At 36.2% G+C, this 22642-nt stretch overlaps 5 protein-coding genes and 1 long non-coding RNA gene across 6 annotated transcripts; 4 read left to right on the plus strand and 2 right to left on the minus strand.

The window, feature by feature from the left end:
• Nucleotides 1-1548: 1548 nt before the first annotated feature.
• LOC140796085 (uncharacterized) lies at nucleotides 1549-5829 on the plus strand. The gene is made up of 2 exons (XR_012110404.1): nucleotides 1549-2236; nucleotides 5150-5829. It is a non-coding gene; the product is annotated as an uncharacterized lncRNA (long non-coding RNA).
• Nucleotides 5830-9684: 3855 nt separating this feature from the next.
• LOC140796426 (uncharacterized) lies at nucleotides 9685-11165 on the plus strand. The gene is made up of 5 exons (XM_073149463.1): nucleotides 9685-10302; nucleotides 10390-10650; nucleotides 10736-10801; nucleotides 10889-10954; nucleotides 11070-11165. The coding sequence occupies exons 1-5, from the start codon at nucleotides 9685-9687 to the stop codon at nucleotides 11163-11165; spliced, it is 1107 nt and encodes a 368-aa protein (XP_073005564.1).
• A 1881-nt stretch (nucleotides 11166-13046) lies between these two features.
• On the minus strand, nucleotides 13047-16189 carry LOC140795898 (glucan endo-1,3-beta-glucosidase 12-like). The gene is made up of 3 exons (XM_073148705.1): nucleotides 16037-16189; nucleotides 14774-15946; nucleotides 13047-13308 (listed from the first exon to the last, which is right to left on the minus strand). The coding sequence occupies exons 1-3, from the start codon at nucleotides 16107-16109 to the stop codon at nucleotides 13277-13279; spliced, it is 1278 nt and encodes a 425-aa protein (XP_073004806.1). The 5' UTR covers nucleotides 16110-16189; the 3' UTR covers nucleotides 13047-13276.
• A 962-nt stretch (nucleotides 16190-17151) lies between these two features.
• Nucleotides 17152-17780, minus strand: LOC140796986 (uncharacterized). The gene has a single exon (XM_073150221.1). It carries the CDS (start codon nucleotides 17722-17724, stop codon nucleotides 17296-17298), a length of 429 nt encoding a protein of 142 aa, XP_073006322.1. The 5' UTR covers nucleotides 17725-17780; the 3' UTR covers nucleotides 17152-17295.
• A 482-nt stretch (nucleotides 17781-18262) lies between these two features.
• LOC140796880 (uncharacterized) lies at nucleotides 18263-18935 on the plus strand. Its single transcript, XM_073150041.1, has one exon. It carries the CDS (start codon nucleotides 18358-18360, stop codon nucleotides 18784-18786), a length of 429 nt encoding a protein of 142 aa, XP_073006142.1. The 5' UTR covers nucleotides 18263-18357; the 3' UTR covers nucleotides 18787-18935.
• A 271-nt stretch (nucleotides 18936-19206) lies between these two features.
• On the plus strand, nucleotides 19207-21562 carry LOC140796879 (cyclin-D5-1-like). The gene is made up of 5 exons (XM_073150040.1): nucleotides 19207-19725; nucleotides 19817-19903; nucleotides 19982-20273; nucleotides 20365-20498; nucleotides 20826-21562. Exons 1-5 carry the CDS (start codon nucleotides 19471-19473, stop codon nucleotides 21003-21005), a joined length of 948 nt encoding a protein of 315 aa, XP_073006141.1. The 5' UTR covers nucleotides 19207-19470; the 3' UTR covers nucleotides 21006-21562.
• The last annotated feature ends 1080 nt before the right edge of the window (nucleotides 21563-22642 follow it).

Consider the following 22642-nt stretch of genomic DNA (forward strand, 5'->3'; position numbering starts at 1 on the left):
GATTAATATTCCAAAGTTCGCAGTCGCATGTAACGATGTAAATCAACCTATGGGTTTCGCAGAAGTCTTCTTGCTTTGATGCAAATTTCTATTGTCGAGCTTCTCGGAACTTACGGTTTAGCTAAAGTCTCTCTACAGTACTTTTGACTGATGCTTTAAAAGTAAGAAAAGAGCTCAAGTTCGTTTGATTTGGACTGCAATTTAGTAAGAAATAGTGCTTGATACCTAATACTAGACCTCAGTCTTCTGAAACCACTCCGTCTAAACCTTATCTCCTTAATTATAACTACTAATTATATGCTGGAAATGGATAAGGATGACGATGTAAAAAGTGTCTAAAAGTTGGACGAACACGAAAGAGATCTACAAGCAAAGCAGATTTTTAACTATATGCCATCTGTCATGAGCTAATGAATCACCGCGAACTCATTCGTATGGTGTCAATAGGCCAGTTGCATGCATCTTAATATCTTATTTCACCGGATCGGATTTTGGTTTCTCTATATTTGATCTATATTGTTGCTTAAGATATTGATTCGGATTGCAAAATATCAAATCATAATAGAACATGTATTAATCGAGTTTAATGTGGATTGTAAGAGCTAGGGAGTTATACTAATATATTTATTATATATTTACTGACAAATAAATATTCGAATTAACTTATATTAAATAGTAAAATGTGGATTATGGAAAATGAAAGAGAAAAATAAATTATAACTAAACCTATAAAGATTGGAATCTATTAAATGTAGGTGAATTTAAGTTATATGAGTGGATAAACTGATATGCAAATTTGAATTTGAATCTAAATTTGTTTTAGTATCTGAATACAAATTCTTTTTAATAATTCATAAGCCGTGAGGTTAGATATGGGCTTGAGCTACTCCTCTAAACCAACAACACTGTTAAGCTATTAATTGAATCGAGCTGTTGAGTTAACCCACAAAATTATTAAATAATATTTCTCACAATATTATTGGTAATTAGAGTTGAACCTATAACTTTATTGGTCATGGAAAAAATACATATCCGACTCTACATGGATCAGAAATTATCATTGCCGTCTTCACCGCTAGATCCAAGTCAAACCCGAAACCTGCGGGCTGAGGCGGATGGCTGCCGTATTCATAGGAACTCTTTGACTTTTGACAGAGGCCTGGCTGGTTGCCTGCCTGTCCTCCATTAAGAAAATTTTTAAGTCCCCTCCCTCTCCCATTTGCATGCATGCATGCACTGATGCACCTCACCTAGATCAATCACATTTGCCCAAATCCAACGGTCGAGACGCACCAAGAAATGAAGCTCCAGCTCATCAAACCCCCGTTACATTTGCTGTCCAAGTAAATCTCAGCACGTCACAGTACGTGTTATGCCTACTTTCCCTTCTCTCTTATCCTCCTCCTCCTTCTTCTTCTTCTTCTTCTTCTCCCTTTTTTTTGGAGAGTGAAATGAAAGAAGAAGAAGAAGAAGAAGAAGATGAAAACTCTTTCTATAAATGAATGTGCTCACAATTCTTCAGCATGGCTGGCGTATGTGTGTGTTGGAGATGTTTACGGATAATAATATGCTCGTCAATATAATGCTATGAATTAGGGATTTTTTATTCGTGATTTATAGTTAAACCGTAGAGACCAAAACCCCTTATCATTGTTTCTTATTCTAACTTAGGTATAGTTTGATTAAAAACTAAGATAATTTATGGACAGTGTTTATACTAATTTTCCATTTATTTATCATTTAGAGAGCTATGTAATTTTAAAGTCTTTTGTGTTTGGTAGTAATTATTAGGATAGATGGTTATCTCCCTTGTGCTAACGTAAATTGGAATAAGAAATTAAACCAAAGAATAAGTATAAAACAGTCCATAAATTATGTTATCTTTTGCATATAAAATACCTATTCGTACAAAATAATTTTACAATAATTTTGAGATCTGTCCTCTTTCAATAGATTTTTTATGGAGTAATGGAAGGCTGTGAAAAACTCGTAATATTTTTCCTGAACCGAATCCGATAGCCGAGTCAAAATGCCGCGGAAACTCGTCGGAGTTTTCAATACCGCGGGTCTCGCGCTCGTGGCTGCAACCTCTATTCTCCTCTTCCCACTTCCCAAATATCTTTCCCTCCCTCTCTCGCTCGCTTACATAAACCCTCGCCACCTCCGTCTCGTCTCTCCCACGTCCTCCCACCTTCGAATTCGATATCTTGCCAGGATCCGCTCGAAGCCTCGCAAGGTATTATTACTCCTTTTGTTGTTAGACTCCAGAGAAAAGAATGTAATCCATCTCTTCTCATTTCTTCGTCCGCTTTCCTGATGGAATCCAATAGCCCGACGGGTTTTGAGAAAACCGACTGCTGTGTTCTTGTTTCAGATCTAGAATGCCGTGATCCGATGGGTCCATTTTCTATAGATTAAGAACTTGAGGCTTTTTTTTTTCTTCCTTTTTGCTTCACATTAAATCATGCTTGTTGCAAGCAGTAGTATTGAAATTTATTGCTGCTCTATAATGTTCGCCAATAGATTCATCGATCAAGCAGTGTTTCTGTTTTTTCCTCATTTGATTTCTCCAAGAACGGAACCTACCAAAGCACCCAATTAAGCTGGTTTGGGTGGAGAGGCTCCTGTAAATGAAGCATAAGGCAAGACAATGTCAACATGACTAATTAGGTTGGACTTTTCATGCTGAACTAATGGAAAGTGGCAGATGATTCAATATCAAGTTTGAAATTCCAAATTTTACTTCTTAGGGATTGCTATTTGTGTGTACATAACAAAGTTGGCAATTTTTTAAGTGAACTATCAGAATGACAAGAGACATGAAAAGAATGATCTCAATTTCATTGTTTTGTACCATTAAATTAACAGAACATGCTTAAGAAGCAAATGAAAGTCACATCAGAGCCTAATATAGTTTTCTTCTCGAGTGAAAAAAATGATTTCTCTTGTATGCTTATGAAATGCTTCTTCAAGGTAAATGTGCCTCATTTAACTCTCTTATGTTATCTTTTGGCTTTAACAAAGTGCTCATTTGAATATTCTCTGTTACCTGAGTTAGTTACTACTAATGATCAGCTTTTAAATTAGGCTATGTCACTGAAGCACTTGCTCATGAATACTTCATCAGGTGAGCATGGTTGCTAGCGTTAAGTCTTTCCATTATATCTTTGTTTCATGTTGAAGAACTAGAATATACCTAGGGAAACCTGTCAGCAAAATGCATGCTGAACACAAACATAGTGAACTAATTTAGCAAATCCAGCTGCTTACTACTCTCTTGAATCATTTTAACTATGAAATTAAGCATGTACATGATTTTGGTGTTCTGGAAAATTCAAAATTTACATCTTAAAGTGGTTCCTGCCTGTACCTCACATGAATAATTGCAGCCAGCCAAACATGTTTGTTTTTGTTTCATAAAATTACAGCTTGTTCCTTGAATTGTTGGATCTGATGTTGCACATTGAATATTAATGAGACTCAATGGTGACACATGAGATTGAGTCTTACCTTTTCTTTGCAATTAACATGTAGACCAACAATTGTCCTTATTCTATGATTCATAAGAACTTTAAACCGACTTGATACTCTCTTGACGCATAATAAATTAGTTTTGAGGACATCTTTCAAGTATTTAATATTCATGAAGAAAAAACTCATAATATTTATGAAGATAGAATAAATGAAGAAGAGATTTCCTCCTCCTTTTATTTGGTTGGTCAGGAAGGTTTCTAATGATAGTTGAATTTGGTACTATAAGTTACTTACCATGGATTTGATGAACATAAATTTCTGAAACTTGTTGGATACTTCAGGAAATTGTGTTGGATATTTTTCCTAGTATTTAATGTGTTGAAATAATTAAAGAAAATCTTATGGACGGCTTAGATAATGATGATGAGATATATGAACTGAAGATAGAAATAATGGAGATTGAGGCCATCTTTCACATTGGTTCACTGGAAGTTCACCATATCTATTGCATTTGTTATCATAGGTTCTGTACAATGGATTTGATGCATGCTAAGTTCTGCAGGTTGTCAGATATTTTACGAGTATTTGTTGGATCCTTCTTCCAAGTAGAATAATTAAGGCAAGATTTGTAGAATCACTTTGAGGTGATTTACAAAGATAAAACTAATGAGAAAGAAACTTCCATCTCCTATTTTGGATCATTGGGAAGTTCATCATATATGTTGAATTGTCGTGATAGGTTATATGTTGTGGATTTGATGAATTGCAAATTTCTGGAATCTGTTAGAATTTCATGAATATGAGTGAGATGGGACATTTCTCAAGTTTTACTTTTAGTAAGGTAAAAAGAATTTGGAGTTGGCTTACATAAGGATGATTAGATTTAGAAGAAGAGCAAACGGAAAAAGAGACTGCTATATTTTGTTTTTGTATGGTTCACAGAATTCATCATAAATGTCGGATTGGTTATAGTAGGTTATTTATTGTTCAGTTTGATGTATAACATAGTTTTGAAGTTGATGGATGACCATAGCTAATTGACCTGTTAGAGACTGCTATCTTTTGTTTTATGTTGGTACAGAGAATTCATAAATGTTGAATTTGTTATAGTAGGTTATTTACTGTTCAATTTTATGGATAACATAGTTTTAAGTGGATGGATAATGATAGCTAAATGATCTGTTGGATACCCAAATACAACGTTGGTCCTTGATTAATTATCTTTCTTTTGGGGTATCTATATGAGAGTAAGATAGTTGTTGCTTCTTAGTTATATTCACACTTCTGAAGCAGCCTCATGTATCTAACTTTGTACTCATACTCCATCTTGCTTTTATTTGTGTTTGTATTATTATTGACCTATCTATGATGTCATTTGTATCACTTATCCACCTCCATGCCTCGTAACTTTGCTAGATAACTTCAGAACATTATATTGTTAAAGCTATTTCCAATTTTCCATTCAGCATCATGACATATCACGTGATCATCCTAGTGGTGTATAAGAAAGATTCATGTAAAAGTTCTTATTTCTGCACTTTTTCATGCGGACTGTGCATGGTGTTGTTCTAGCAGCAGTTGGCACTAGATAGCCTTGGTGTATCCTATTGATGGGAAGAAATATCATTCTTTTACTCTTATCCCGATGATTCACTTCATTTTGGTCCCCTTTCAGGCTTTGTGAATATGGAGTCCCTGATCAGCTACTGCATTGCTTCTGGACTCGTTGCTTAGTAACTATTACTCTTCAAGAATTCTGGTCAGCTCATCTCAGACATACAATTTTGAGTTAAAATTCCAAGCTTTAGGCTCATAACTGATCCTCTTAAGCTGTGATTTATGTGAAAAGCAGCGAAAAGTTCTGCTCAAGTCATTTGAACCAAAAAGCTGAGAATTACAACCTGAGCGAAAGTATATGATTATGACAGTTTTTTTTTAAAAGAAAACTTTATAACCGGAATGCTCAGGTCCTTGAACAACTTGTGATCTAGTAATTGGAGAATACAATGTCTGACTTTTTATCATTATGTGCCGGTGACATTGACACTCCTATCAAACTGTGACTACAAGCATGAAATGGCTTGTTTAGTCAAAGAATAAGGCTTATAGCTTGCAGGTAATTAGCAATAATCCTTATTACACTGTAGCAGGACATAAAGGACCTACTTTCTCCTTCTCTAAGGGATGATTGAGATGCTTCTGCGTGTTTATCGACAAAATTATCTGTTGGAAAAAAGAAAACATTTACAATTTTGCCTTTTGGGTTTAAATTTTTTTTTCTTTTGAGAGAAAAACGGGTCATTTATGTTATATTTTTTGAGGAAAACTAAAGAACTCTTTTGGGTTTGGCCTGTATCTTCTTTTTGGCTTCTCTGACTTTTATTTCAGGCTCTTATATATTGTGTATTATGGGCCAGTTGACACAAATTATATAGCAGAAGTTGTATACTATTTTGCATTAATTAACAACCCGAACATAATATTCTTTTGTCAACTGGGTTTAGATGCATTAATCATTGGTATTCTTTCACAAGCAGCTTATAGATCCTTGTTTAATATGAATTCAGTAATCAAATATGTCTCGAATAAATGCTTGAGCATGCCCTAATTTAAATGCTTTATTTGTCCTCATAAACGCACACGATTGCACGATCAAAGAAATTAGCACAACTAGGTGCACCGAATAGAATGATTGAAGAATGTCATATTAACTTATAAATTTAGCATCCACCAACCAATTTACCCACCGCAGTTAACATTTGCCTCCCAGGAAACCTTTTCTCCAGAGAGATAAAGAGGGGAAAAAAACGATGCTAAACAAAATTTATCTACAATAAAGAGTTCATTCGAAAGAATATTTTTGATTTAAATACTTCTTTTAATTAACTTAGGTTACTGAGTAAATTTTGTTTCATATTATAGAGCTAGCAAGAATAGCAATTTATCTTTTTATTTCTAGAATAAAAGGTAAAGTTTCCTAGCCGGTTGGAATCCGACCATTGGAAGCTTGGATGGTAGAGAAGCTTCGCTATTTGCGAGCAATGGTATCACGTTCAAAGGTTGATAGAAAAAAAAAAAACAGTAGAAATATGTCAAAATATGTTGTCTGACTTTAGAAATGTCAAAATATGTTGTCTGACTTTTGAGATGTCAAGAAAATAATAAAGGCATCTAGAAGCCCAAACGTGCGAATGATATTATTTATGATCTATTTTAGGATGTTGCTGTCGGTTTCCATATGAATGAAACATTGGTTTTATAATTGACAAAGAAATATAATATTGTGATAACCTCTGCAACTCCCCCTTCCTGTGGGCATATTTTTATTTATTCCATTGTGCCCTCTCGAAGCTCTGGGAAGTATAATTTGATTGCTTTCAGACGACCATCAAATTAGAGCTTATTAAAGGAAAGTTAAATAAGTTTTTCTAGCTTATGATGCACCAGTCAAAGGCTATATTCCAATTAGGTCTTACCTAAGAAAGGTATTTAACTCTATATTGTTCAAATGCAAATGGATCTATTTGTTTTTTTTTAATTTAATTTTAAGTAGAAGAATAGTTTTTTATTCTCCTCTTTTAAATTTTCTTTGTTTCTTTCAAATGATAAAACTATAATTTAGATGCATAATATATTGGTAAGCTCATAATGGGTCCAAAGGTTATGCAAGAATGGTGAAGGTTTATGAACTGTCAAGGCAATAATTTAGTAACATTATACTATTCTCATTGGTTGGACCAATTAATCACATGAAAATTTACAGGGATAATAATAATCCTCTCCAGATATTTGGAGGTTTAGCTTGCTAGCCCATTGATTTCCACAGAGGGATACCTGAAGATGTTCATCTATGCTTCTATCTTATTTTATTTTTCCCTCTTTTCTTCTTTGCAAACTTTTTTTTTTTACCTGAAAAATTCACTGCCTTCAATTATGCATTTTCTTGGTCTAAATTTGTTTAAGAGATATTTAAAAGAAAAGGTTTCATAGTGTATTATTTACTCCCCAGCATTCATTATTAGGTGCCTAAAGAATTACAAATTCTCTAATAAATATGTTCACACTTTTTTTTAACAATGAAATTTATTCATCCAGTAGCTCCTATTTTATACCAATTTGAATCTATCGGGCAAAAGGATGTCGCACATCGAATATATGATAATTCCAGGGGAATATTCTTCTTTGTTTTTTATATGAGTGGAGAAAAAAAAAATGTTCTATATGTTTTGAAGTCAATGAATAAACTCCTTATATTATGTCATATTATGATTAATATCCAGGGAAATGCAAAATGTCTTCAAAACAAACAAACAAACAATAAATAAAAAAAATTCCTCTTATTTTTTTTTTTCAAAAAAAGTCAGAGACATTTAACCATCAAATAATTGTTGTAGAATTTGCAAAAAAACAACACTGCATCTTAAATTATTGCAATATTCCATTAAACAGCTAAGGGCAAATCAACATCTCCCATCTGTCCATCAGAGTTGAGTCAACCATTAGATTAAAAGAAAATTTTGACATATCATAACATAGTATATTTTATGCATTCAGAAGCACTTGAAACTATTTTAGACCCACAAAGTTGTTCCCTAATGGATCATTGTTTAATTATCCTTCTAGGGGCGATTTGTTTCCAGAATCACCTCAGTTTCAGAGATATCAGAAATTGAGTATAAACTAAAAAAAAAGAAAAAGAAGAACATAAAGAATGGAATGATCTCGTATATGATCTCCTTCTTTTGTACATATGAATGATCGATGTGGCATTAGAGTTTGCAGTATTCAAAACAATCGATGTGCCATTGTTTCCCTTACCCTCTCTCTCACTCTCTCATACTGAGCTAAAAGTACTAAAAAAAAGTCCTTTATCTTATTCAGCAAGTAGTAGTCCAAAATCTTTTACTTACAATAAAATGTCATAGGTTGTAAATTAATCATTTTATTAATATAAGTTTTATACTGGTGGTCAAGCTACCAATTCGACCGTTTGCATTAATCTACGCTAAAATGGCTGTTGAAATATAAATAAATAAAATATAACACTAAGCACATAGGCCGAGTTGTTTATGCTGTAAATAATGCTGATGTGCAGTTCTTTAGATTCTAAAGATCTAGTGTTATAGATTTTGTTCAATCCTTACATTTAGTTCGATATATAATTTTGCATTAAACTGAGAAGGTAACAACACATTGTAGACCAACCATTTGCAAACATAAACACTGCAATATTACTATATGTCCCCTTCCATTCTAATTATACAGAATAACATATTAGACAATAAATGACTTCTCTGAAACTCTTCATGAATCAATTAGAATCAGAAGATGCTGGATTAATTAGAGGTAAATTGTAAGGATTTTTCCATTGTAGAGATCCCACATTGAATCTTATTGAAGCTTCAACATATTATGTAGTGATATTATGTTGTATTCGCTGTTGAGAGTCTCATACTTTTATTCATCCATAATGGATTAAAATGAGTACCAAAAAAATACGAAGACAATTACTGCTTCTTTACCATCCATAATTTGCTACAGAACGGTCTAAGTTTTCGAGGTTACAAGTGTTTCTGGAAACTGGAAATAGTAGAAGCTTACTGATGCTGAAGCATAAGAAATGGAACTATGGGTAAGAGGCTTCCCGGTTGGCGAGCATCACAATCAGTGGTAGCTGTGTTTATGCCATAAATAATATCCTAACTCCTCGCCACGATCATGTGGACCTCTCTTCTTTTTTATTTATTTCATCCTTTTTTTCTTTTAAGAGAGACAACTATTTTTGTATTGCCAGATCATAGACTTCTCACTGTTACTATCTCATTCTATTTCTTTTTTCCTGATATATTTGTTCTTCTACTCAGTTTCATCATGAATGAATTGTATTCCAATCATTTAACTTACTTTATAGCCCCCACACAAATCTCACTGATGGAATTCTTAACTATTATCTTGGATGTCAGCATCATGTTAAGTATCCCACAAGAGTCCATTCTATTCTCATCCAAACCAGTGTTCTATTCAGAGCTATCTTATTTGTATCACCAATTCAATCCTTCTAATTAATAATTCGCAACTGGTTGTAGGGGTATTGAGTCAGCTACGGCATTCGTGTGCTATAAATACACCTAAAAAGCTATGCAATGCATCAGCAAGTCTTTACATCTTTACTCAAAGAGCAATACTCCCATCTCTTTTCAATCACTGGCAATGTCTCAGCAACAAATTGAGACTGCATCAGTGATCCAGGAAGCAAATTGGAGCGCATTTCATGCATCAATCCCAGCAGATGACTCCGAAATAGTCACGCAATTGTTCGATATGTACCCCTTCCAGAGCGAACAGGATCATCAAGACTTAGGCTTTGAAGCTTCGTCCATGTTCTGGTCTGATAATGCTAATGGTAACTTTAATGTATACTTTTGGTCTCAAGGGGATAGTAATTGTAGTTTTAGCACCAGCACTAGCAATCCTAGCTACTTTCTTCCTCATTCTGATTACCAAAGCTATTATCTCAATGAGTCGAATGCGGCCATCGAGATTAGTACTACTGGCTCTGCACCTATGGACTTCAGCTTGGTGGAAGAGCAACATGAGAACAATGTATCTGTTCATGTAGCTCCTCCCTACTCTGAATTTAGTGATCAAATGTGCTTGAATGAGGAGATAAGCAGTAATATTCAAGGAGACTCCATTGGACTTCTCGACCAGCTGAAGCAGCCCAAAAGAAAGTCTTTTTCAGATATGAACGAGAAGCTCATCGAAGATTATAAGTTTGATACTCCAGCTGCAAGCCCCAAGAAGAAGTTGCGCACTACTTCTACTCAAGTGAGTATGATACGAAGTCTTCTATCTTTAGTCTTATTTTAGATTGGTAATTGTGTAGAGATGCTGATTAGTATGATCAAAATGCAGATTAAAAAGTGTGCGAAGAAGGAGCAGTCAAAGAGAGCCCAAAAGAGTATCAGATGTGGAGATGAGGAAGAGAACAATGCAGCTTTAAATGGTCAGAGCTCAAGCTGCGATAGTTCAGATGATGATTCAAATGGTTCCCAAGAGATGAACGGAGAAGGCAGTACAATTTCCACCTCTAAAGGCTCTCATGCTCTTAATCTGGATGGGAAATCTAGAGCTGGTCGCGGGTCGGCAACTGATCCCCAAAGCCTCTATGCAAGGGTACTACACTTACCTGAATACTACCTCATAAGTTCTTTCTTCCATGGTTGAATAAGTATCTGATGCTGTCATTAATTGAATGCAGAAAAGAAGGGAAAGAATCAATGAGAGGCTGAGAACATTACAGAACCTCGTCCCAAATGGAACCAAGGTAATTAATTGTTCAGATGAGCATTGTCTTCCAAAGTAGATTAACTTAAAAGAAGTGGTAGCCTAAAGGATTCCTAAAACCTTACAGGTAGATATTAGCACTATGCTTGAAGAAGCAGTCCAGTATGTCAAGTTCTTGCAGCTCCAAATTAAGGTGAGAATTATTTCAGATTCAACACGTCCACATTTCCTATTTGCATGGAAAACAGTTTCTGAAGATAGTGATTATTGGCATGGCATTAAGTACTAATTATGGTTATTTCGTGTAGCTCTTGAGCTCCGACGAACTGTGGATGTATGCGCCGATTGCTTACAATGGATTGAATATCGGATTTGATCTAAAGATCTCTCCACCTCAGCCTTGAATCAATCTGAATCGAATACGCGCAATGATGTTGCATGAAGAGAGCACGTAGGCGTAGCTGTGCTGTTTATAAATCTTCTCAAAATTTACCTTAAGGATCCATTTTAATCCCGCGATTTTATCTATATCATAAATAAAGCAATTGCGGGTTATAATACTTAAGTTGCTCAGGATCTCATGTTCTTCAGAACTCTTCAATTTTAGCATTTCTGAAAGAAGTTGCTGAAAGAAGTGAATTGTACTGGGACCCCAAGACTCTATACTTTTTGTATAAAAGAGATTACAACTTGTAATGATGAGGCTCTTCAAACTTCCAATTATTTTCTTCTCTCTATATAATAAAATATTTTGCACAACAATTCCTTAGTAAATGAAGACATGACGAGTTTAAGTAAGTAGAAGATCATACAATTCCTTATTCTTTTTTCCTTCCTCATTCTTTTGGTCTGTGATATCGAATACAAATTGTTGGAATAACCATCAATCTAGTTCAAGACTTCAACTGCTATGCACGTCTCCAAGAATGGAAACACATCAAACTTACAAAATGTTATAATTTAGAACTTGAACTCCCTAAACATTTAGAACTATGCATATAGGAGTTGACTAGTCAATCATCGTGCGAGTGCATTTTTCATCTCGCCATTGAATATAATTTTGTGTATCATATGTCAAATGCCTTTTTTTTTTTTTTTAAATTAAATTCTTTTTCTAATGACTTTTTTGCCTCCAATTTTCTTTTCAACTGACTTCTATTTTTGTATTAAAATTAGAAGTCAAATTCGTCACTCATGACGATGTTCATTGCACCTAGTTCAGAATTTGGAATCCGTGGTGTACGATTTATTTCTAATTAATTGCTATTAATGGAAACACATCCTGACCATCACTCTGTTCTCATCCATACCTTTTGGGCATGCATTTTTTTTTCTATTAAATCCTAACCAAAAAAAATTACTCCACTTGGGATTTTTTTTTTCAGTAACAAAAAAAAAATAAAAATTCCAATGATGAAATATAGGGGTTTGAATTAAAAATAGTGAAATGACAGGGAGTAAATCGCAATAAACACCTAATGTAGGGTGTGAAGTGAGAGATCCTTTGTAACCGACCGTTGGAAGTTCCTACAGCCGTGGCTGCAGATGATCTGCTGCAGCTGGGGGTTTAAGGTATTTATCTCTTCTAATTTATATTCTTAATTACTAGGAAGATTTGATCTTATTAAACCTGTTTATTTGTCGAATAAAGTCCATTCTAGAAGAAGTATTCTAATTTTTAACACTTAAAAAAAGTTAATACTAATATAAACTATTTTATTAATTAGTTGAATTTAGTATAAGAAGTAATAATTATATTTAATGCGATATAAAATAATAACGAATAGTAAATTTATATTGAGAGTTTATTATATTTTAAATTAAATGATAAAAATACTAATGATTGAATGTAAAGTAATAGTAAAAGCAAAATAATAATTTTATGTTATTATTAAATTAATTTTTTAAAACTGTACAAAATAAGAAGCTAGAAAAGGATTGAATTAGTATACCAAAAAATAAAACGTCAAGTTATTATTTAATTAATAAACCAGAATAAAATAACTTGTTTAAGACTAAGAGTATTCCTATTCTTAGGATAAGATCATAAGATATATTCCTTTGCACTTCCTTTCATTCCTGATCTACAATTACTATTTCTAAGGTTGCTTTTTATTTAGAGATGTTTTATGATTGCCTGCATTCGATGGGGTTCAGAGAAATAACTAGAAGTTTAAGTTCATGAAAGGAGTTACTTTAATTATTTCTCATAGGATTGATTAACTTTTAATGTTCTTAAACCCATGGCTACGCAAGGCAATGTTCTTTTCTTTCAGAGAATTCACTGATCTCAAGAAAAGAGCAAATGGATATTTCAGAACTAAGATACCCACTTTGGATTACATAGATTGCTCAGAAAGCAACTCTTACAAGAGATAAAAGGGGAGTAGATGATGAACTAAGATAGAACAAAAGAAGGGATGCCATTGCACAAAGCTTAAAGAGGAACACTGGTGAAAATTTGCAGACAAGAAGACAGCAGCATCTCAAAAGGATCCAAACTCGTAGCACCTGATCAATTCAGCACAAATTGGCAGTGTCTAAAGCCTGCAAGAGCGCAATGAATTAATCAAAGAGGAGGCAAACAGAACTATGCCATTAACATCAACAATATTCAGATAATTTGTCTTTCCTCTGCTTTGATGAGTTTTTAATTCGAAATTTTGAACAAACTTTGAAATGTTTGTAAAGCCACTACTCATGAATATACGGAAGATCAAGTTTTCTGATAGCAAATTTATGAGTAAGAGAAAAAAGGGGTCTGATCCACTTATCATCTACATTATGAGATGCACTTTAAGATGTGCAATCATCAAAGAGAATGTATCTTAGTACGAAAAAAAAGCTGAAAATAGGTTACTTTACTACAGATGGGGATCTCTGCAGCATAAATCAGACTTGTATCACATTACCTCACTGTAGAAAAAGCTGCTAAGATCAATTCATGGAAGACTAATAGTGAACAAAGCAAATGAGGATCAGGATAGCCTCTAAAAAAAGAAAAGAAATGAGATTATAAAGGATTGTTATTTTAATTAAGTCCTACCGACAGAAGATAGATCATATCTTTATCATTTAAAATGCTACGAAGGACCGACTCCATCTACTTATTAGAGGCATAGTGGTAAGGAATATTTGAGATTTCACTTGATTATTGCACTTGAGTATAACAACTGGGAAGATCCATGGAAGTAAAGGTATACATGGTACGTGGATCAAAGCATATTTTCAGTGGGCCTTTGTAAAGAGATACGAAATAGAGGGAACAAGCAATCATGTGATCTTTAGACATGTCACAAGATAACCTCATTCCAGTAATGTCCTAGGAGAATTTAAAGTTGCTTTGATAAAGAAAGTGTAGGAAAAGAAATACAATAGACCCACATTGGTTGATCTGGTCTCATATTTACTTTTTCCCGTTACACATGACAATGCAAAAGTAGAACTAGGGATTGCTAAATTCTATTGTTAACAAATATTTATTTTCAAGTTTCGGTCACATACATGCAGATGCTGACCACAAATCTCAAAATAAAACAAGAAAGGGATATAGCTTAGCGTGGTTATAGCACTTCCTCAGTAGTGAGGATTACCATAAGATCAAGGATAATGCCCTTCTCCATGTAATCTCAACGAAGAAGCCATGCATTTTTTTGTTGTTGTTGTTTCATTGGCACTATTGCTGATACTAACCCATCAAAAAGTAGTAATTTTAACTATCACTTGATGAAGATACTTGGTTAATTACAATGGTTGATGGTCTTAGTGAGGTGAATTGCTATTTTCAAAAAGAAGAAAAGAAATTATAGGCAAAAGACAGAAGATGAGATGAATGGAGAACAACTGCAGGGAAGAAGACAGTACATGGAGTACATGTTGTATATAAGATGATAAGGGTGCATAGAGATTAAAGGAAGAGATCTCTGATAGCATTAACACCAAGACACCAAAGACATATAATCAAAGTAGAACCACACAATCACCATTCTAGCAAAGCTTGCAGAGTACTTACTTGGATCGGATGTAACAAGCATGGCTGTTCCATCAAAGCTGCAGGTCCCTCCTCTATGTTTCGCCATTTGCCAGTAACTGTTGAAGGCATATGAAGCATGGACAAGCACAGTATCAGGATAAAAACAACTACCATTAGGCCCAATCTCCTCACAGTCAGCGCCACCTTCCCCACAAGCGTAGTCCATTGCCTCTTGCAATTTATCAGCTGGAACTGTTGGCTTTGCGACGCACCACAGATGCCTTTTTGGCCCTACCTCTATCCCTGTCCCTGGGACTGGTGCTGGTGCAGGGCATGGGGATCGATGTGGGGTGGCAAAGGCAATAGGTGGATTAGCAGGGCCTTCTAAAGGAGGCATCTTTGGTGATGGAGGTGGCGAAAGGAACACAATGGGAGAGATGGCAGGGGGCATAGATGGTGAGAATTTTGACAATGGTGATGGCGACGGATACACCGACAATTCAGGTGGGTTGGTCGGGATTTCAGACGGCGAGGCATTGGGCACAAAAGAGAATGAGGCATCAGGAACTGGTGCAAATTGGATGGGAGTGGGTCTTTGTATCTTAGCAGTGAATGGTTCCAGGAATGAGGGGAAGCGCAAAGAAGACAACCTTCTGCTCTTGGGTCTTGCTACTCTCACAAGCCTGATGTCTTTGATCTTGGAATAACCCAATTTATCCAGAGCAGCTCGGTGAGAATGCAGAGTTTGCTCAATAGCATCATATGAATGCAAGAAACTTGGAAGTGGGTCTACAGAGTAAGCCAAGCTGTTCTCTTGGAGAAACCTCAGCAAAGGTTCCATTATATCTTGAATCAGATCACTTCTATACCTAAAATAGGGGTAATGCAAGCAATGAGCAGAGAATGAAGGAGAGACTTTGATGTCTTCCACTAAGCCCCATCTCACAAGGGAGTAGTACAAATTTCTCACAGAGGGCAAAACCAATCTCCACTGATGTGCATTGTCTCTATTGCACAATACCCCTTTACCTACTAAGATGGTAGTGATTCTAATGGCAGGATGGTAAGCAAGGACATGGGTTTTTAGCCAGCTTTCAGCTCCTAACACACTGTAAGAGACTAAGGGAAGGTCTGATTCAGTGACAGAGACTGCAATGGGAAGTGAGTTCCTGGCATCCTGGGGAGAGTGGAAACTAAATCCTTGGCCTGCATCTTTATACCACAAATGGAGGAGATATAGTGAAAAATTAAACAAAATAGAGAAGGGTAAGCTGTGAGAAGAAGAGGTTGCTTGCTACTTACTAGTAAGACCCAAGAGAGGGACAAGGGAGCTGATGAGAAGGTAAAGAAGGTAGAAGAACTTCATCGCCCACATTGTCGTCTTCTTGTTCTCCTTCTCCTTCAGGTAGAAGAGAGTTAAAAAGGAAAAGTAAAACACTGACTTAGAACCCCTAGATAGATAGATAGGTTGGTAGTTTTCTTGAGTTTATAATGGGTTAGAGGGAAAAAGGTGACTTGCGAAGCGGGAATTTTTTTTATTTTCTTTTTTGTCCGAGTATGGATACAAGAACAGTAACGTACGGTGGCATTAGATATCTCCAGTAAATATTACTTTTTCCCAGGCCAATTTATAGAGTGAGATTGTGAGAGGGGAGAGAAAAAAATAACAAAAAAAAACTTTTATTTTTATTTTTTCTTAATTATATTTGTACTCCTAAAATGATTTGTATTTATACTTTACTGATTTAATAGTAATATTTTGGTACTCTTTTTTTCAAAAATATTTATTATTATTATTTTTGATGTCACATCAGATAATAATGAGTAATGATACCTTAATTTTAAATCTTCTATCATATATCATAAATTTTTCTTTAAAATAAACAGATTAATATTTTAAAATTTATTAAATTCACAATAGTTCATAATGTGATTGCCAATTTATGAGCCTACAATAACTTATTTTAGTTTTTTCTTAAATAAAGTTTACGATATTAATAACTTTTAAAAAGATATATATATATATATATATATATATATATAACTTAATATGCGATCTTATAACCCCGCAAGAGAAAAAGATAAAAGAAAATTCATAAACTAAGTTGATTGCAGGCTTATAAGCCTTAAGCCCACAAGCATGCCAACTTAAAGGCTTATAAGCTCTCAATAAATTTGATTTCTTTTAAAGAAAAAGAAAAAAAAAATCATCATTCAAAAATAAAATTTTAGTACTAATGTACTTAATATTTTAGTTCATCTATTAAACTCAAATCAATTGGAGTCAATGAGAAGTTAACGAGCCAGATCGTTCAAAAAGTTCAAATGCAAAATAATTGGAACGGGCCAAAATTTATCGGGCTGCAGATTTAAACTGACAAAATTCTTGACCCAATTGTGTTCATATTCATATCCAATTACAGACAGAACGTTGCCTTTCATTAATTCAAACTTTATATTACAAGGAGGATATAAAATCTCTTACATTCAGCAAAGCGAAATAAATAGAAACGAACGACTTCATAACATTGTAAATAGTTGAGAGTTACTAAACTCCTTCTTTACTCTCCGAGCTCGAAAGCAGAGACATTGAAGCTATCGGATAAGCCGGTGCCGGTTTTGAAGGTGATCTTACCTTTAGAAGCTTCTTCTACGTACACCTCCACCACAGTGAGCCACATGAACATCTCCCTAGTCTTCACGCCGGTGATCTTCTTCAGCTTGCCCTTCTCCACGAACGCCGTCACCTCGGTGGCGTACGACACCACCTGCTTGATCTTTTTGAACGTGTGATCCTTCTTCTTCTTCTGAACAAACCATATAAATCCAGCCGTGCGATTGTAGCCGAACTCCTCGATGTCCTCCAAAGGTAGCAAGCCTTTCGGGAGGTCGAGCTCTTCCAGCAGTTGGATGGAGTTCTTCTTGCAGAGGTCGTCTCCACGGACTACCTCGGCACCTTCGCGATAGCTCTCAATGGTTTGGGATGCCATTTTATCTAAGCTTTCTAATCAATTGTGTAAGAGAGTTTGGAGTGAAGTAAAGTTTGTGATGGAGGGATTGGGAAGAGGAGACGAGTATATATAGAGAGGTGCGACGTAGGAAGCAAGGTGGGAGGCCAACAAATTTGACCCGGTGCCAATGGGCCCCGCATTACTTATATGACCAAGCCCATGAGTTGACCAAGTCAATGCTCCGGTTTCAATATTAAACGACTTCTGTAACTTTTTTTACACGTCAATATTAATGTCTTCGTCCAACTCGTCGGAGCTATATAGTTGTGGCCAAGACGCGTTCAATTCAGTTGCTCCACTGCTCCTACATCTTGAAAGCTTCTTAGTGAGATCCAAATGATGGGGTCAAAAATGAACGTCTGGATCTTATGACATTTTGTCAAGTTTTTCGTCTTCTGTCTCATTAAGAATTCCAACAAGAATCTTGACTAGAAGATGAACAGCATAGTTTAATTGACCAAGAGTCCCCACCACTATCTATATATATGCATCACCTCTCTCCTAAACCTTTCATCACAACCTCTATCTTTGCACTATACCTCTTGAGTCTCCTCACTCTCTAATACCTTCCAGTCTTTTATATTTGGCAAGGTAGGTAGTAGTAGATATATAATGGCATCCCAAACCATTGAGAGCTATCGCGAAGGTGCCGAGGTAGTCCGTGGAGACGACCTCTGCAAGAAGAACTCCATCCAACTGCTGGAAGAGCTCGACCTCCCGAAAGGCTTGCTACCTTTGGAGGACATCGAGGAGTTCGGCTACAATCGCACGGCTGGATTTATATGGTTTGTTCAGAAGAAGAAGAAGGATCACACGTTCAAAAAGATCAAGCAGGTGGTGTCGTACGCCACCGAGGTGACGGCGTTCGTGGAGAAGGGCAAGCTGAAGAAGATCACCGGCGTGAAGACTAGGGAGATGTTCATGTGGCTCACTGTGGTGGAGGTGTACGTAGAAGAAGCTTCTAAAGGTAAGATCACCTTCAAAACCGGCACCGGCTTATCCGATAGCTTCAATGTCTCTGCTTTCGAGCTCGGGGAGTAAAGAAGAAGTTTAGTAACTCTCAACTATTTACAATGTTATGAAGTTGTTCGTTTCTATTTATTTCGCTTTGCTGAATGTAAGAGATTCTATATCCTCCTTTGTAATAAAAAGTTTGAATTAATGAAAGACATCGTTCTTCTTTATTATAATTGGGCCAAACAATCCGGGTCAGGCCCATCAAGTAACATGGCCCACTGTCCCATTAAATTCGCAGACCCGAACCTGTTAACTACATAAAAAAATAAACCACATCGCGTTACAATTGTATCCAGCCGCACCTCAAAATAAACCAAATCACATCGGAACTAATTGGATTGTACTTGAAATCAACCGGACCCAACTGCAATTACCGGACTCACTGAAATAAAAAATTCATAAAAAAGACATCAAAATCAATTAAATTTCTTCGAAAAATCCCTTGGGGGAGAGAGAGAGAGAGAGTATACTATTTAGCGAGGAACACTGTCTCTGCCGCTGTAACTGCTGAGGCTAAACTGCGCCAAAGATCGTCTCCTCCTCCTCCTCCTCCTCCTTCTCCTCCCCGCTATATTTGGGCCCGGCAGCCAACCGTCGGCGGACAAAGATTAGATTTCTCCCCCATCCTCACCCGATTCCTAAAAAATGCAGATTAGCCCCCGCGAATAGAAGAATCCCAAAACCAACATCGAAACGAAATAAATCCCAATGGAAGACGACTCCTCCGATTGCTCTGGCATCTCCATCTCCCACCTCATCTGCCAAGAAGACTGCACCGACTTGGACTCCAACGGCGGGAACGAGGAAGCCCGCAAGTTTATTCCCGTCGGAACCGAAGACGAATACATAGAGAAGTTGGTGTCCAAAGAGCTCGCCTTTGAGAGCCAAGGCTATCACCGTTCCTCTCCTTGCGACGAATGGTTCATCTGGGCGCGCTCCACAGCCGTCCGATGGATCTTACAAGTGAGCCCTTGGAAATTTGTTTATTGTCTTTAATCTAATCTTGGATATCCATTGTTGTATTGAGCAAGTCTAGTCCTTCGTTGTTCATCAGATGAGGATTTGTTACAGCTTCAACCACCAAACTGCGTATGTAGCAGTCTCTTACTTCGATCGCTTCTTTGCGCGACGAGCCATTGATGTAAAGTGAAGCTATTTACTCTGTTATTGATCTTTTCTTTATTGTTTATCTTTTTCTCACATTATCTTATTATATCAGAAGGGGAAGACGTGGGCAGTTCGATTACTATCTATAGCTTGCTTGTCTCTGGCTGCAAAGATGGAAGAGAGCAAGGTGCCATTGCTGTCGGATTTTAGTGTAGAAGAGTATGAGTTTGATATCAAGGCAATACAAAGAATGGAACTACTAGTGTTAACTACTCTTGAATGGCGCATGAGCTCAGTGACTCCATTTGAGTATCTAAACTACTTCCCTTCTAAGTTTGAATGTAATGAGAGATCAAAGGATTCAATGCATAGAGCTATGGAGTTTATTTTTGATACTATTGAAGGTTAGTTACAAGATAGATACACTTTTTTGTGGTTACTTTAGCAAAAGTCTTGCTATTTCTTTCTATCTCATATGCTTTTTGGTGAACGCAGTGATGAATACTCTAAACTATAGGCCATCCACTATGGCTGCAGCTGCCATATTAGCCGCATCCAATGAGAGATTGACGAAGGAATTAGTGGAATCAAAGATGAGCACACTTACCCTTTGTGGGTCCTTAGATAAGGTGCCCTCTCTTAAGCTAAGAGAATTCTCCTTTTGATTTGCTGCACTATTGCATACCGACAATTACATTGTAGTCTTATTGAGAAAAGAACAAAAAGGCTCCTTTTTCGTTTGCAAATGGGCTTCTTATACTTCTCCCCTCTTGCTCCTTGAGAAAGAGACAGTGAGGTGATTTTTGCAAATATACATGAAAAAGGAGTCAACTTTGCAAATATGTCAAATGATAAAAGTTTTCGCAGTAAGACAAATGTTGGTGGATCTAGTGTTTATGGAAAAAATAGTCAGTTGATATTAAGTGATTTGACTCCAATATTATCCTTCATTTCAGGAGAATGTATATGCATGCTATTATGCAATGTATCAAGAGTCATACAAGAAGCTGAAGATATTAAGGAGGTTAGCTTCTTCAGAATTGTCAGCAAACTGTTCCAGTGTTACTGATGCAGTTGATGTCACAGATACTGCCTCTTTCACCACTACAGGCAATAAGAGGAGAAAGTTACAATAGCACATAGTAATTAAAAATGCCCTGGCATTTCCTTTTTTTAAGATGTCCATGGGCTTGGTTTGTTTGTTTTATGTCATTTTTTTTCACCATAATCTTTTGTTATTTTTTTTGGCAAAATTGCTCATTTGAGTGGTAAGTTTTTAGAATTTCTTGATTGGTGAGTTAGTTTGGAAAGGTTTGTTATTGAAAGATTAAAGAGTAGAACTTTATCCAGAGTAGGCAAAGAAGGGTGGCTGCAATGCAGAAGTCCAGAGGAGGTGACCCCATGAAGCCAGTGAAATAATGTTTGTGAATAGTGCTGAGAGCATTGAATCAGTTTCCCTTGATGATTTATAAGGGTCAGTGGAAGAAACAAGTGGAGATATCTATCTACTCCTTGATGCAGCTCTTATCTCAGTCATGTTGGTGTCCATTTTGAGGGTTCTTGTCTGAGTCATTGAAAAAGACTGTAAAGCAATGGAATTGTGGTAGTGTGTTTCAGTGCATTTGTGTAAAGTTAGATGGATATGAGTGGATTTGATTGGTTTTTGAAAAGGAAATTTGATTGCATTCGTGTCTGCTTTGTTTTCTGCCATGGAATCATGACCAGCCTTTGCTTCTAGAAAGTAGAATCCAATGAACTTTTTTGTGCATGTTGAGCTCTTTATATGTACAATGTTATGCTTTTGGACATGCAGTTGCATCAACACATACTATGATTTGAGAAGATATATGGGATTATCCATCAAAACCCTACATAATCCTTGGAATAAAACTATTCATCTCTTACATCCAAGTACAAAATGCTTGTATGGTTATAACTACAACCTATAAATTTATTACTTTGAAGCTGTATGCAGTACAAGTAGCCTTCTGGCTTTGCACTCTCGGATAAAGTCATGCCTCACCATGCAATCCAGCTGGTAAAAGTTCTAAAGAGCCACTGTCAATGAAATGCCCATGGACTTTCTCAGCACCATCATCTATCTCTGCAGCAACTCTTTTCCCCATGAGGAGTACTCTGTACTGCCTCTCTGAAGCATGTGGCATCTGAAGTTATTTTTCTCGCTTCAGTGTGCAAGCAGCAAGCCTCCTGTATAATCCTATCACCTCCACTCTCCACTCCTTGTCAATGATCAGATATAGCTGTGATTTGGTTCAAACCAAAGGCCATTGATGGATTGTTTTTAATTGCCTTGGCATTTGTCCATGCAGTCAAAGAACAGACTTGAAGACAAAGTTTGGTAAACTTGTTGGTTCAAATGTGTACCACCTAGAAGTAAGTGGTACCCCTCTGGATGGCAGGTTGGCTCTTGGAAAGCACCAGGAGAGTGGGATTAAAATACAAGGAAAAGGGGTTGCAGTTGGAATTTTATGCAGTGGGTCTCTGAACAAAGGGTGTGATTCAATTGGTGGCCCTGCACAAATGTTGCAGGCTAAGCCAAGGAGAGTAGTTTAAAGATTTTAGCTTGTGAAGCCCAAGGAGGAAAAAGTTTACTATGTCTCAGTCTGGCCTGGTCAAACACACCCATTCTTATATTTGTTTTGAAATGGTGATTCTGTCTGCTAGTGTTGTTCCAGTACATCATGAGAAGAATATTAACAATCTGAATTGTTTTTTTAGATTAAGGATTTGCGAGATGGATAAAGGGATGCTA

Source organism: Typha latifolia, chromosome 10 (assembly GCF_019914945.1).
Source record: "Typha latifolia isolate L0001 chromosome 10, TyphaL0001v2, whole genome shotgun sequence".
Lineage (NCBI taxonomy): Eukaryota > Viridiplantae > Streptophyta > Magnoliopsida > Poales > Typhaceae > Typha > Typha latifolia.